Below are 15,668 nucleotides of genomic sequence, written 5' to 3' on the forward strand. Positions count from 1 at the left end.
TAACCACTGTGCCATCAGGGAAGTCCCCCATTGGAATTTTGATAGATGTTGCATTGAACCTACAGATTGCTTTGTGTAGTATGGACATCTTAACAATATTCTTCCAATCCATGAGTATGCAATGTCTTTCCATTCATGTGAGTCTTTTCAATTTCTTTCATCAATGTCTTATAGTTTTTAGTGTACAGGTCTTTGACCTCCTTGGTTAAATTTATTCCTAGATATCCTTTTTGATGCAACTGTAAATGGAATTGTTTTCTTAACTTCTCTGACAGTTTATTAGTTTATAGAAATGCAACTGATTTTTGTGTATTCATTTTGTATCCTGCAACTTTACTAATTTATTAGTTCTAAGAGTTTTCTGGTAGAGTCTTCAGGGTTTTCTATATATAATATCATGTCATCTGCAAGTAGAAACTGTTTTACTTCTTCCCTTCAGATTTGGATGCCATTTATTTCTTTTTCTTGCCTAATTGCTCTGGCTAGGGCTTCCAGTACTATGCTAAATAAAAGCGGCAAGGGTGGACATCCTTATCATGTTCTTGATCTTAGAGAAAAAGCTTTCAACTTTTCACCATTGAGTATGCTGTTAGCTTGTCACACACAGCCTTTATTATGTTGAGGTACCATTCCTTCAATACCTACTTCTTGAGAGTTTTTATTATGAATAGATGTTGAATTTTGTCAAATGATTTTCCAGCATATATTGAGATGATCATATGACTTTTATCTTCCATTTTTAAAATGCGATTAGTAGATGATTTGCAGATGTTGAACCATCTTGCACCTCTGGAATAAATCCCACTTGATCATGGGGTTTCATCCTTTTACTGTATTTTTGAATTAGGTTTGATGATAATTTGTTGAGGATTTTTGCATCATTGTTCATTAGGGATATTGGCCTGTAATTTTCCTTTCTTATAGTTTCCTTGACTGGTCTTGGTATTGGGGTAATGCTTGCCTCCTAAAGAGTTTGGAAATTTCCCTCTTCTATTTTTTGGAAGAGTTTGAGAAAGGTTGCCATCTGGTCTTAGACTTTTGTTTGTTGGAAAGTTTCTGATTACTAATTTAACCTCCTTACTAGTAATGGGGCTGTTCAGATTTTCTATTTCTTTATAATTCAGTCTTGGTAGGTGGTATGTTCTAGGAATTATCCATTTCTTCTCATTTATCCAATTTAAAGTTTTGTCAATTTTATCTTTCCAAGAAACCATCTCTTAGTTTCATTGATCTTTTCTGTTTACTTTTTAGTCTCTGTTTCATTTATTTCTGCTCTGATATTTATTTCCTTCCTTCTGCTACCATTGGGCTTTGTTTGCTCTTGCTTTTCTAGTTCCTCTAGGAGTAAAGTTAGGCTGTTTGACACTTTTCTTGTTTCTTGAGGTAGGCTTTTTATTGCTGTTTGCTTCTTAGAAATGCAGCATCCCATATCTTTTGGTATTTTGTACTTGCATTTTCATTTGTCTCAAGTTATTTTTTGATTTCCCTTTTGATTTCTTCTTTGACCCATTTGCTGTTCAGGAGCATATTGTTTAATCTCTGCATATCTGAAAATTTTCCAGTCTTCCTTTTATAATTGTGTTCTAGTTTCACACCATTGTGGTCAGAGGATATGCTTGATATGATTTCAAACTTCTTAAATTAAGACTTGTTTTGTGGCCTAACATATGATCTATCCTGAATAATGTTCCATGTACATTTGAAAAGAATGTGTATTTTTCTGCTTTTGGATGAAATGTTCTGTAAATGTCTGTTAAGTCCATCTGGCCAAATGTGTTGTTTAAAAGTCCAATGATTCCTATTGATCTTCTGTCTGGAAGATCTATCCATTGATAAAAGTGGGATATTGAAGTCCTTTACTATTATTGTATTGCTGTCAATTTTTCCCTTTAAATCTGTTAATAATTACTCTATATATTTAGGTACTCCTATGTTGGGTGCATAAATATTTACAAATGTTACATTTTCTTGTTGGACTGACATCATTATTATATAATGATCTTCTCTGTCACTATTACTTGCTTTGTGCTAAAGTCTATTTTCTCTGGTATGAGTATGGCTATCCCAGCTTTCTTTCGGTTTCCATCTGCATGAAATCTTTTCCTATCCCTTCACTTTGAGACTATCTGTGTCCTTAAAGCTGGAGTGAGTCTCTTGTCAGTAGCATACAGTTGGGTTTTTTTTTTTAATTTTTTTATCCATCCAGCCATTCTATGTGTTTTGATTGGAGATTAAATTCATTTACATTTAGATTATAGGTTGGTGAGGCCTTACTAATACCATCTCTTAATTGTTTTCTGGCTATTTTGTAGTTCCTTTGTTCTTCTTTTCAGTTGCCTTCATCTGTGAATTGATGATGATCTGTAATGATATGCTTTGATTCTCTTCTCTTTATCTCTTGTGACTCTACTGTAGGTTTTTGCTTTATGGTTACTATGAGACTTACATAGATAATCTTTTATATATAAGTCTGTTTTATGCTATAACAATTTAACTTCAGTAACCTACAAAAACTCTACCCTTTTACTTCCCCCTCTTATATGTTTGATGTTACAATTTACATCTGTTTTTCTTGTGTATCCATTAAGAAATTATTGTAATTCATTATTTTTGTTACTTGTGTTTTAACCTTTGAAACTAGATTTGTAAGTGATTAACTCACCAGCATTAGAGTATTCTGAATCTAATTATATATTTACCTCTACCAGTGAGATTTATATTTTTGTATGTTTTCCTGTTACTAACTAGTGTCATTTCAGTTCAGCTTAAAGAATCCCCTTTAACATTTGTTGTAAGCCATGTCTAGTGGTGATGAAGTCTTTCAGCTTTTGCTTTTCTGGAAAACTCTTCTTCAATTCTGAAGGACAGCTTTGCCAGGTAGACTATTCTTAGTTGGCAGTTTTTTGTTTCTTTCAGCATGTTGAATACACCATGCTACTCCCTCCTGGCCTGCAAAGTTTCTGCTAAAAAAATCTGCTTATAGTCTTATGGGGGTTCCCTTGTATGAAACAATTTTTTTTTTTCTTGCTGCTTTAAAGATTCTGTCTTTTGGGCTTCCCTGGTAGCACAGTGGTTGAGAGTCCGCCTGCCGACGCAGGGGACACGGGTTCGTGCCCCGGTGCGGGAAGATCCTACATGCTGCGGAGTGGTTGGGCCCGTGAGCCATGGCTGCCGAGCCTGCGCGTCCAGAGCCTGTGCTCCGCAATGGGAGAGGCCACAGCAGTGAGACACCTGCGTACCGCAAAAAAAAAAAAAAAAGATTCTGTCTTTTGCAATTTAGTTATAACTTGTCTTAGTGTGGGTCTCTTTAGATCATCATATTTAGAACTCTGATCTTCCTGGATCTGGGCGTCTGTGTCTTTTCCCAGGTTAGGGAAGCTTATAGCCATTATTTCTTCAAATTTTTCTGCCCTTTCTGGGACCCCTGTAATGCAAATACTGCGTTGCTTGATGGTGTCCTATAAGCTATCTTTACTCTTTTTCATTCTTTCACTTTTCACTGCTCTGATTGGATGAATTCCACTGTTTTGTCTTTGACTTCACTGATCCTTTTTCTACTTCATTTAGTTTACTGTTGGCCCCTCTAATGAATTTTTCAGTTGTTATTGTATTCTTCAGCTCTGTAATTTTTACTTGCTACATTCTTATATTTTCTGCATTGAAATTCTCACTTTGTTCATGCATCATTCTCCTTACCTCAGTGAGCATCTTTATGACTATATTTTGAAACTTTATTAGATAAATCACTACCTCCATTTCATTAAGGTCTTTTTCTGAGGTTTTATCTAGTTCTTGTTTGGAACATAGTCCTCTGTTTCTTCATTTTCCTTGACTCTGTGTTGGTTTCTATGCATTAGGTAAAACCAGCTCTCCCAGTTTTGAAGGTCTTGTGTAGATGAACCTTATCATTTAACCATGCCCTAGCTCTTGGCTATCACATCTTTGTGATCTTCCAAGCAGACTTCTTTGTTCTTAGTGGCTCTCAGTAGTGGAGAGTGTACCAAGACCTGTCAGTGTCCCAAAGGGGATGGATCTCAGTCCCACACTTAGATGCAGGCTGATTGGAAACTATTCTCAGGCAGCAGCTTTTAAAGTAAGCAAATACACCTCCTGAGGATGACTGGGAGATGGCATTTCTGTCTGCTCTCTTTGCACTGAGGCTTGTGGGGAACTGCTTCTTTGCTACAGTCCTATGGGATCCACAAGCATTGCTGGCCACCAGAACCAGGTGTTCAAGGGATGTCCCCTGGGTGGCAGCCATAATAGCTGGGGTGCCAGATGTTTGCACAAACTCCTTCTCTGGAGGTGCTGGTGATCTGGTGTGAGGCACACAAAGATGGTGCCTGCCAGCCTCCATGGTCTCTGTAGAGAGTAGTAATGTAGTGAGTCCCTAGGAGTGTGTTAAAGTAGAAGACTGCTGTTCAGGCTAAAGCATTTAAGATAAGCAAATAGGCCTATTCCATGTAACGACTGGGCAGTTTCAGTATGTTCCCTCTGTGCTAGGCCTTGGGGGATTAGCCATGGTGATTCCATACAATCCTGTTAAGGAACTGCTTCTCAGATTGCACTAGCCTTGTGGGTCTCAGGGAGGCATGCCCTGCTGGCTTTCAAAGCTACATGCTTTGGGGGCCCATCTCTTGGGTCCAAGTCTTAAAAGTTGGAGCACCAGCTGTGGGGTCTGAACCTTTTGATCCTCAGGGAGAAACGGGTAGTCTTGAGTTCCCTCTTGGTCATGTCATTGTGCCAGGTGGGGTTTATGGTGAGATAGTGTCTCAGCCTCTCCTACCCACTCCAGTGTGGGTTTTTTCTCATTCACCTGATGTGTAAGAGTTGCTCAGCTAGATTCTAGATTTCTTTCAGAGGGAATTGTTCTGTATACAGCCGTATATTCAATTTGTCCATGGGAGGAGGTGAGTTTGTGAGTCATCTTGTACTGGAACCTATTGATTATTTTTAAAAAAATATTTTACCTCCTCAAGATGTTTGGAATAGCAGTAGTTTAATGAAGAATTGTCTATCACTTGTTAGACCAGAGGGCAGACTGATGAAGAGCACATTTCTGGGTTTCCCTCTTTCCTACTGTGTCTGGTCATGAGGACCAATCTCAGGTACTGTTAAGTGTATGGTTTGTCTCAGGAGCCCTTGATGGACCAAGTTTCTCCACATGCTGGGACCCTTCTATTGGACTTATCTTTTCTACTGATCTATTTTACTTACCCACTTTTGAATCTTAAGCAAACCCTAATTTAGAGCAGCACAGACCTTTTCGCATGATTACTAATTTTCAGGCTACTAAATAATTCACTCAAGTGACAAGATAATGCAATCGAGTGGTCAAGATACCACATTCCTGGATTTAATATTGATATGGGACAGTTTGGCATCAGCCTCTATCTGTTATTCTGGTTAGTTTCCGTTCACAAAATACATCCAGCTGCTAACAAGGGGACTGAGTGACAGTACAGTTGACCCTTGAACAATGTGTGGGTTAGGGTTGCCAACCCCCAGCACAGTCGAAAACTCACGTGTAACTTTAGAGTTGGCCCTATGTATCTGAAATTCTGCATCCATGGATTCAACCAGCCACGGATCATGTAGTACTGTAGAACCTATTCATTGAAAAAAAATCTTCATGTAAGTGGAATTGCACAGTTCAAACCTGTGGGTCATTTGTACAAGAACCTAAATGCAAATCTAGTGTTAAATATAAAAAAAAAAAAAGACTCAAGCCAGTAAATCACTAACGTTTTTATATATGATCAGTAATACATTTATACTTAGCTTGGTGGTTGACCTAAATTTTCTTATTACTCTTACTAAAAACAAGATTATTCACCAGAAGAATTTGGGTACATTTATTTATTTTATTTTTGGCTGTGCAGCATGGCTTGTGGGGTCTTAGTTCCCTGACCAGGGATTGACCCTGGGCCACAGTAGTGAAAACACCTGGTCCTAACCACAGGCCCACCAGGGAATTCCCGTTGGGTACATTTAAAGTTTTGGTTTATATAAAGTGGTATACTACCAGAAAGGTTATTTCCTTCTCATATTCAGAATCAATTTTATCCTGCAAGTATCACTACAGAAAATTTTAAATGCATTTTAAACTTTGTACTATTTCTTAAACAGTCATGATGGACTGAATATGAGACATTTGAGTTTGTTGGTAGACCGAAGAAATTAGACTATTATAGAAAAATTGTTTAAATGGCTTAGAAACACTACCCCTCTTCATTAAAAACTTTCTTATATAAGTATCTTTGTAAACTGTGTCCCATAGGAAACAACATAGTAATGCTTTTCTAATAACTGTACTCTTCAAAGAAAATTCCTGCTTTGAATACTGTTAGAAAACAAGGACAAAGTTAAAGAAAACTTTTAAAATATTAAAGTAGTTATAGTTATTTTGAAATAGTTATTTTAAAATCTTAATCATATCCTTAAAATGAAAAAGATATGAAAGACATTAAATAAAATTTGGGAAACTAGAGCAGGCAAGCATCATTAATGCCCCAAACGCACATTCCCAACAGTTTCACATAACCACATTAAACATCTAATTTTCAAGTCTCGCTGCCTGATAGAATGCACTCTGGTCTGCGAGAAATGGTGCTATGTTACCTGAGGCTAGCTTCACACAAAAATGGTGTTGCTGAGAAAAATGCCATGTTTTACCTGGCACTCTAGAAGTGCTCTACTGCACTAATGTGGCCGTTAGAACCTTTAATCCTGTCAGCATGTCAATGAGACTGACATGATTGCAGAAAATTCTGATGCATGTTATTTTTATGCTACGTGTTACTTAACATGTCTCCCAGGTAGTCCTGGCTTTTGAGCTGATTCTACAGGCACATACCTAGGCCCAGTTACAGGATACATAATATTTACTATTTCATTTACTGCCTAAGATATTTCTCAACCAGTAAGTTTGGCATTCTATTTATAGGTAATAGTACAGGTATCTATAAGCTTGTTTATGGGTCCCATGTCAGAATTGTGAATTTACAGACACTAGGGAGACAGGGACTAAGCGCTGGGTTTAGTTTACTTTTGCACACTTCTGTGTCCAGCATAGTGGTACTCTCATAATTGGTACAAGTTCAGTAAATATTTACCAAAACTTCTTTAGGCATTCCATTTTGGAATTCTTGTAGAAACAAACCAATTTTGAAAATGTTCTAGGCTTTGAAAATTTAAAATTTAATAAATTTGCCATTACTGATCATAAGTAAAACAGGTGGTATAAAATTAAGGTTAGAAGTGGTGACTCTTCTGTATGTGCCCACATGTGTAAAGTAGAATTTAAGATAAGAAGTTAAAAGATACACAAGAAACAATATGGGTGAGAATATGAAGAATAGGGTTAGACTTGAAAATGAAAAAAAATCGATTACTTTTTGGATAAATTGCAGTTATAAATTAACCTTTATGAGGAAATTTTGGGGAATGGGATAAAAACAAAACAAAACAAACAAAAAACCAAAATTCTCCCAACATAATAAAGCATGATTCAAATAGGTTTTTGGGAACACTTAAGTTTTGAAAAAAATCTGTTGACCTCTTTTGATCAATTGGGATTTTACCATTCCATACATTCTGAATTATAACTAAATAACTACATGTTACAATGTTTTGTTAATGTGCAAGGAAAAGAAATTTGGATTCCTTGAGCCTGAACAATTAAGAAACTAAAAGATCCCATCCTTAAATTTTTATCCTTGATTTTCTTACAAAATTAACTTCAGTTGTTAGGCCAATATTTATCTGAAAATGGCAGCCTCCAACAGTAAATAATTGGAATAAACACAGCATCATTACGAGCTTTAGGAAAACAAATCTACAAAGTTAATTTTTCCTTCTTGAATAATAAACATTGGACAAGAGTGAACAACCAAAACCATGAAGGAAAAAAGGCAAATGTAAATAAAGGATATGCATCAAAACCAAGTCCAGAAATCAAAAACAGATATTAGAAAGATGCTTCAGAAATCAGTAACCATCACAGGGAAAACATTATGAAAGCAATTCAGAAAATAAATGAACACATATCTTTAAAATATAGAAATATTTGGGGTACTCTACAATGCCCAGTTAATTGCTATAAATATTTTTTTCCCCTCAGGTATATGTGGATACTATAGAAATCAATAGGATTTGTTTACTTTCTGTTATAAAATATTTTTCTCATATGTGAAAAATTAAAACCAATTCTTCAACCTTTAGAAAAGAAAATGAATCTCTTCACTATAATACAGCATGAAAATAGGGTATCTGTTTATTTTCCCACATTTTGAGTATGTTTTTTAAATGAAATACATGGTCAGATAATCAATTTCAGAGATATTTTTTAGGAGAACAGGTGACTGAAAACAAAGTTCTCTTTTCAGGCCAGCCACAAAACTTGAATTGATAAAGTACACGTTGTATAACTTAGCATGTACATAGATCATAGAGCAGGCTCATGTTTGAGCCAGCCAGCCTAAACATCTTTCTGTGGGTCAGGTCAGCAATCTGTGGCCCATGGGCTGAATGTGGCTTGTGGCCTATTTGTGTACAGCCTTGAGGCTAAGAATGGTTTTTACATTTTTTAAAGGGTTGTAAACAAAATAAAAACAGAATATGTGACAAAGAACCATCTATGGTCTACAAAGCCTAAAGTATTTACGATCTGGCCCTTTAGGGAAAAAGTCTGCAGACCCTTCATTTATATTAATGTTGTACAGAATTCAAGCAGTGCAATTACAAGTCCAAGATAATGTTCATTTAGTCCCATCCAGAACATGGTAACATTCTGAAAAGGTGGCTTCTGACGTCATCTGTCAATTTCTTTTCAATTTTTTCTTCATTTTCAACATCATTAAAGTTCATCCTACAATAATAATGTAAAAGTGATTGAATTCCTTTCTCTTTCAACATCTAATGTTAAAAAGAAGTTAAAAATAATAAACTGACCTAAGTTTTACCTTTTCAAAAATAATTACTCAATATTCTTATTTAATAGATCAGATGAAGTATACTTCACCTGTTGTAACAATGGAAAAAGGGTATCTCACAATTCTCACCTGCCCATGGCAGATAGATAATACCAATTATAACTTTACCACACTTTCAAAGTCATATTTTGATGTGCTCTATAACTTAATTTCAGTTAGCATATTCTACTTTATGACTAATGTTTTCGATTTCAAATGTTTCACTTGAGATAAGTCACAATTTTAAAAATAAAACATCTTGAGAAAACGAACATAGCCAAAATATCAGAAAAACATTTTTGTTCACTGAAACAAAAAAAATAAAGTTTCATAACTATCTCTTTTCTATCTTTTAGGTTTGGATAAAACATAATTCTTGAGGTAGCTTGTAAAGCTTCCTATACCAGGGTCTGTAGTTCTAACATGGATATAAAGCTAGACATCTCTAGCCCTCTTCAGAGGCTGTGCTGTTCTTTCGTCTTTTCACCTTATAGGGAAAGAATCCAAGAAACCTCACGTGTGACTGTATTAAATTCCATTCAGAAAGCACTCTAGCATTTGTAAACTCTCTGGTCTGTTTCTAAATATGTCCCAGAATGATACTGATTTAAAAAAGGAAAACATGAATAGCCCTCTGAAGAATAGCAGGAAAGAGGCTGCAATGCTTCTTGATAAATAATTCAAGGGTGGGGGGCAAGATGAATACAGGTTTTAATACATCCTGACTATACCAAGAACAAAAGAAAACTTGCTCTCCAAAGTGTTATGAGGCTCAAATCAATGCTTTTACATTTGAACAAATTTTAATAATTTATGACCATAGTCACTATTTTTCTGTTAAATGGTTTTACTTGTCCCAATTTCTAAGCATTTAAGTGTCCAGAGGCTAAATTTGTCATATTTTCCAAAGAAGAAATTTCTAACTACTTATTAATTTTTGAAGCTTCATTTTACTGTTTATTGATACATATACTATATAGTAAGAATAAATTCAAATACTGTTTGCCAGAGTCAGCTCTAGATTTAGTCCTTACCTTATTTCTCTTTCCATGATTTTGGAGGTTTTCCAATTTTTCATATATTAAGGTAGTAATCTCTTTTGCATCTCTGGAATCTATTTCCTCTCCCCAAGTATTTCTCTACAATTGAAAACATTCTTCTTATAAGCTTTTAAGTATCTCATCAAAACATGACATTTCCATCTAAGAAACTTGATTAACTATTCCTTAAAGTTCCAAGTGTTTAAAACTTCAATTTCTTCAAGGAAATGCTGCTGCAAAAGCAGTTAACCAATAATTTACCTGAAATAAATACTAACAATACTTTTATGGAAACATGTAAATTAATACCTTGATTAAAATGCATTGCTAACTCCAAATGCCTCAAAACGTCTCAATTGTTTAAGATGTCCCCAGAGGACTCAAAACATTCTAATCTAAAGTCACTGGCATAGACAAAACCTTGACCAACTGCAACAGTGCAAAGCAATGTATATTTCCTGGTTCTCATCTGCCCACAGCAGGAAGGTGGCTAAAAAGCAGGGGAGAAGACAGGTCAATACATCCAGGCCCGCTTATTTTGGATCTGGAGCCACCTGTTTCCTTCTTCCTGGTGGGAACTCCAAACTGTATGCTAGGATTTTGTTTCTGTGTATAGCTGCTCACCTGGTTTGAATTTCTCACTTCAATCACCATTCTGCTTTGGCCTTCTCTGCTGGACTTCTGGATTCTACCCCTGCCTTTCTGTTTGGACAGGGATATTTTGGGTTCTAATCTTATCCTCTGGACACATGGTAACATCATGTTTTCAAACAGCTCCCTGTATGGCCTGGTTAATTCTGTGACTGCTCATTATACTGATACTTCCCTAACATCATTCTACCTGAATAAGACGCCTATATATGTCACCTAATTCTCAAGTGTTCTGAGAATTGGGAAGCTAGTGATTCCAAAGGAATTAAGATTCAGGCTCTGGTATAAAGCTCCTTTACTATCACTGAGTTCTGCTTACCCCAGACTGTTCTTAAGACAGAGGTAGCTTCCTCATAAACCAAAATCCTTCACTGAAAAATCTAGATGTCTGACAAATCTACATTTCTGAAATTCATCATCTTATTTCTTTAGCTCTATTTCAAAATGTATTATAATCACAAGTAAATAACACAAGCTCTTAATCTGATATTCTTAAAAAGTATCCATTACAACATTTGAAATTATTCATTTCAATGTTTTACAAGAAAACATGAATGCATGGCAGATATTTATTTTTATCACAGTTCTATTGTCAAAAATGTCTTATTTTACTTGGGAAGACAGCAAAGGTCATGAGTCCTAGCAATTATACTGGCTGAAAGATATACGCTTTTGTATCAATGACCATAGAGACCCACTGGTAAATGCCAAATTTTCTTGTTAAAAAAAAAAAAAGCATATTGTCAGTGGCCCAAAAAAGAAATTATGAATGAACCATGGAACCCTAACTTTTATTTTATAGTCTAAACCATTAATAAGTATTCCTCAAGATAAATGCTCAGGTACTAAGGCTATTTTGTAAGTATTATGACAGTATTCTCTTAATTTTCTCTTTCTTTCCTAGAAAAACTAATTATAAAGATAATATATGTTAATTCTATAAAAGTAGGAAATACAAAACTTCACAGAAAATAATTACGTTGAATTATACCACCCACAGAAAACTACTATTAGTATTTTGGTGTGTCTATTTAGTAGTTCCCCGTTCAGGAGTATAAAAATTTTAAGGCAATGGAGATCATATCAACTGTGAGGCAGAAAAATCTTTTAAAATCACTTGGTGTGTATGTGAAAAGAAGCTTGTTTCAGTGACATGCAGTGAAATTAAAAATGACAAAGGGAAAGAAACTAGAAAAAAGCGTTACCTGCTAAAGGAAAGGCACACAGAAGAAGGCATGTACATACCTTTGCCCTTTCATAGGGATAAAATTTAACAGTTGGATAGGCTCTGATACCAGCTTTCTGGCAGGTTTGAGCATAAGCTTGACAGTCTACTTTTCCAGCTTTCACTTTTCCTTTAATCATCTAAAAAGAGAAAAATATGCTTTGCTATTCTCTTTGGCATATACTATTCTGGCAACCACAAAGCAATATGATACTAAAAATTTTAAATATATATAAATCTAAGGATTTGTTACTTAAAAAAAAAGTAGTTTTAATCATTTCCATTCAAACAAGATTGCTTCCAAATTTTTACTAGCTCTGAACTCTTATTTACCTAGCACAGCCCCGCCAACAGCAAATAAACTCTCCTTTGCCTTATCAAGAAAATTGAGAAGCTTTATCCTGAACTACTTCTTCGCCTCCCTCCTGTTACCCACAATGTGTCTGTCACACCACAAACATCTCAGATTCTGTCCTCCACCTCCCTCAGATCTCTGGCCTCATCTGCTGAGGCAGCACTCTTCCTCCTGTGGAAGGCTGACTATGTCTACATTCTCTGGTCCCTCTCTCTCGGAGCTCTTTCTCACTCTGCAGTATATACACATATGACCAAAAAGAATTCCTTCCTTAATTGCACTGGTTCCTCTAGTTACCACCTGCTTCTTTCTTTCTCTTTTTGAGCAGTTTATTCTTTGACCACTTCCTCATCATCTACTTATTATCAACACATTTTAGCTAGCTTCTGTTCTTACTGCTCCCTTCACTGAAACCACGAGAAGTTCACCAATGACTTCTATTTGGCCAAACTGAATGGACAATTTTCAGTCGTCTTAATGGGTATCTGTCACTACTGACCACACCTTTCTTTCCTGTTTTCTTTCCTGGCTTATCACTATTCTCTTGGCTACTCTACTCCTCTGGCTATTCTTCCTCATTTCTAGCATGGGGACCTCCTCCTACACACGCCCCTCAAATTAAAAAGTCCAATCACAGATCCATCTCTCATCAACAATTTTTTTCACTGTGAAAAATCTCCCAGGGAGATTTTATATACCTATATGCTGCTGAACCCTATTATTCCCCCTTGATTTCAGTCAACTATGTACTGGCCTGTTTCACTTAAATAAGCACCTTAAACATAACATTTCTAAAATGAATCCTTTCACATTAACCCACTACTCCTTCTGTCCAACTAGTCACTCAGTTCAGGCCAGAAACTAGGGCCATCCTAGACTCCTTTTCCTACTGTACTTATCACAGACAAATACTAAATTCTAGTCATTCTTATATCTCTCTCACACTTGTTCCATTCTTTCTATCACCACAGCCATAATCCTGTTTCAGGTTATCACCTCTCACTTCAGGACAATTAAAATATCTTTGCTACCTCTAATTTTGTCCCCAAGGCTGGGGTACTCAACAGGTAGACTAACTTGTGCTACGGCACCAGCAAAAATGCATGCAGAAGCATGTATGCGTGTGCGTGCGCGCGCACACACACACACACACACACACACACACTCTCATAGTGAAGGTCAGAAAAATCCAGTTGACTTGTACTTTAGGTTACAGAAGGACACCATATTGTTTTTGGTGCTCTGATCTTTCTCTGATCTTGATGGCTCATGTTCAGTCCATTCAATGTGATCCTTCTAGAATATAAAATGGGTCCTGACATATCCAACAGTTCTCTTCCAATGCTTATATAGAATACATTCTGAACAGTATGAGAACAGTGAGGAAGAGTGTACAATGTGAGTAGTGTAGGCAAGCAGACCAAGCCATCTCCTTCTTGCCTATTTAAGAGCCTCAGTTTTTGCCACTCCCCTTCTGTCTTTATCTTGTGGTAATCCTGGACCAACAGTGGAGAAGCCTTAACATGCTCCACTGTCTTGTGTCCCTGTATCTTTGCAAATTCTGTCTTCTCTGTTTAGAGTACTCTCTAGCCAACCCTTTCAAAGTGCCACACTCCTAGTTATGTTGTAATTCTCATCTCAAATACTAACTTTTCTGTCCTCCTGGCATGACTCTGACCTTCTTCTTCCCATACTTTTGTTTCACTCTAATTTCACTATAGTAATGATCCTCTTGATTTATATATATTAATTTGCATTTTATATCCCCACTAGACTAAAATCTTGTTAAAGACATGGAATTTTTGTCTTTCCATTTTTTTAGCCCTAATATTTGGCATAATGCTACTTGGTGCTTAGGATTTGCTGAATGACCTTTTTAATAATTTTCTGCTATATGCAAGATGTTGCTGCATTACAAAATATATAATTAAGTTTTTAAGGGATAAGGGAATAAAACATTTTTGTTAGACTTATTGGAGAAAAAGGAAGCATAAGAGGAAAAGAAGATATAAGTAGAAAAAAATGAATAACCTCTTACTTCAAAGACCAGTCAATAACTAAAACAATGTTTTACGGTTCCATAGGGCTTTTGAAATGCTTTTGCTAAAAAATGCCCCTGGCTTGGAATGTTCAGGTTTTGTTTTAGACTGGTGGAACTGGTACTGACTTTCTCATTCTAATGAATATTTCATAGCCAAAGGCAAAGTTCCTTGAGTATAGAGGTGAGGAAGCTATCAGTCTGGATGAGGCCACTAACTGGACTGTTATGACAGAAACACCAAAACAGACTGCATTTAGTTTAATTTTATAAGCGTTTACTGAGTTAAGACAGAGGGGATATACAGATAGATAAGACACGTATCTTGCCCTCACAAAGCTCATAGTTTTATAGAGGAGAAAGATATCTTAATATATAGTTAACACGCATTGTATAAGCACACTGATGGAGTACCTGATATCCAGGTGACACTGCTTAAGTGGGAAGGTTAGAGAATACATAATGCCATTGGAGCTGGGTTTTGTACGATAGGGAGAAAAAAAATCTAGATGACCAAGGCAAGGAAAAGGCATTTTAGAGAGGAAACAGCATGTACATAAGGGTACTTGTTCAGAGAACCCGGAGTACTTTGTAGTGCCTGGAGTGTAAGGTGTGAGGTCAGGGAGAGAGATAAAGCTGAAGAGGTCAGAAGGGTCACATCAGAGATTTGTAGTCAAGGATGCAGGTCAAGTAATGTGGTTAACAGGAAGCCAGAGAAGGCGATATTTCAGAAAGATCATCAGGGTGGAACTGAAGAAGGTAGACTGGTAATATGAGACTTGTTAAGAGGCACATATGATTGAGTCTAGATGATAGATGATGAAGGCTTGAACAAAAGGCTAGCAGAGGAGATGATAGGAGATGACAGATTTGAAGGGCATTTAGGAGATAGAACTGATAGGATCTAGTGACTGCCTGGATGGCAGCAGAGTAATGGTGATGGGAAGAAAATAAGTAACAAGCAGAAGTGAGGTTTCTGGCTATTTTGGTTAAGAAGACAATGTCAACCAAGATAAGGATGTTAGCTAAAAGCTTTAATAAGGAAGGAAGAAATCTACTGCAAAGATAATAATCACAGAAATGGAACAGAGTTTTTTAAATTCAAGGAAACTTTTAAGAAATAAAATTATATTTACTATGTCTTATCTACTTATTAAAACATGCCAGTGACCACAACTTATTTAAAAAGCTAGACATGACGTACTTACCCTAGCCAAGAGCTCAAACTCTGGAGCAAAGTTTTGGCAAGGTCCACACCAAGGAGCATAGAAATCAACCACCCAATGGTTTTTCCCTTGTAAAACTTTTTCATTGAAAGTCTGAGGCGTTAGATCTATAGATGCTTGAGGTAAAAATCTGTGACAAGGGATGAAAATTACTTTTCATT

The 15,668-nt window shown here is 36.2% G+C and overlaps 1 protein-coding gene across 2 annotated transcripts in view; it reads right to left on the reverse strand.

Moving 5' to 3' along the window:
• Positions 1-217: 217 nt before the first annotated feature.
• DNAJC10 (DnaJ heat shock protein family (Hsp40) member C10) overlaps positions 218-15,668 on the reverse strand; it is a 67,762-nt gene continuing 52,311 nt past the window's right edge. For both annotated transcript variants that reach the window (XM_060302172.2, XM_030850339.3), the window contains 4 exons: positions 15,490-15,637; positions 11,909-12,028; positions 10,007-10,111; positions 218-8,869 (listed from right to left, as the gene is read on the reverse strand). In XM_060302172.2, coding sequence (XP_060158155.1) covers positions 8,858-8,869; positions 10,007-10,111; positions 11,909-12,028; positions 15,490-15,637 — 385 coding nt within the window. In that variant the 3' untranslated portion in view covers positions 218-8,857. The remainder of the gene's footprint in view (positions 8,870-10,006; positions 10,112-11,908; positions 12,029-15,489; positions 15,638-15,668) is intronic.

The sequence above is a fragment of the Globicephala melas genome, chromosome 7 (genome assembly GCF_963455315.2).
Source record: "Globicephala melas chromosome 7, mGloMel1.2, whole genome shotgun sequence".
NCBI lineage: Eukaryota > Metazoa > Chordata > Mammalia > Artiodactyla > Delphinidae > Globicephala > Globicephala melas.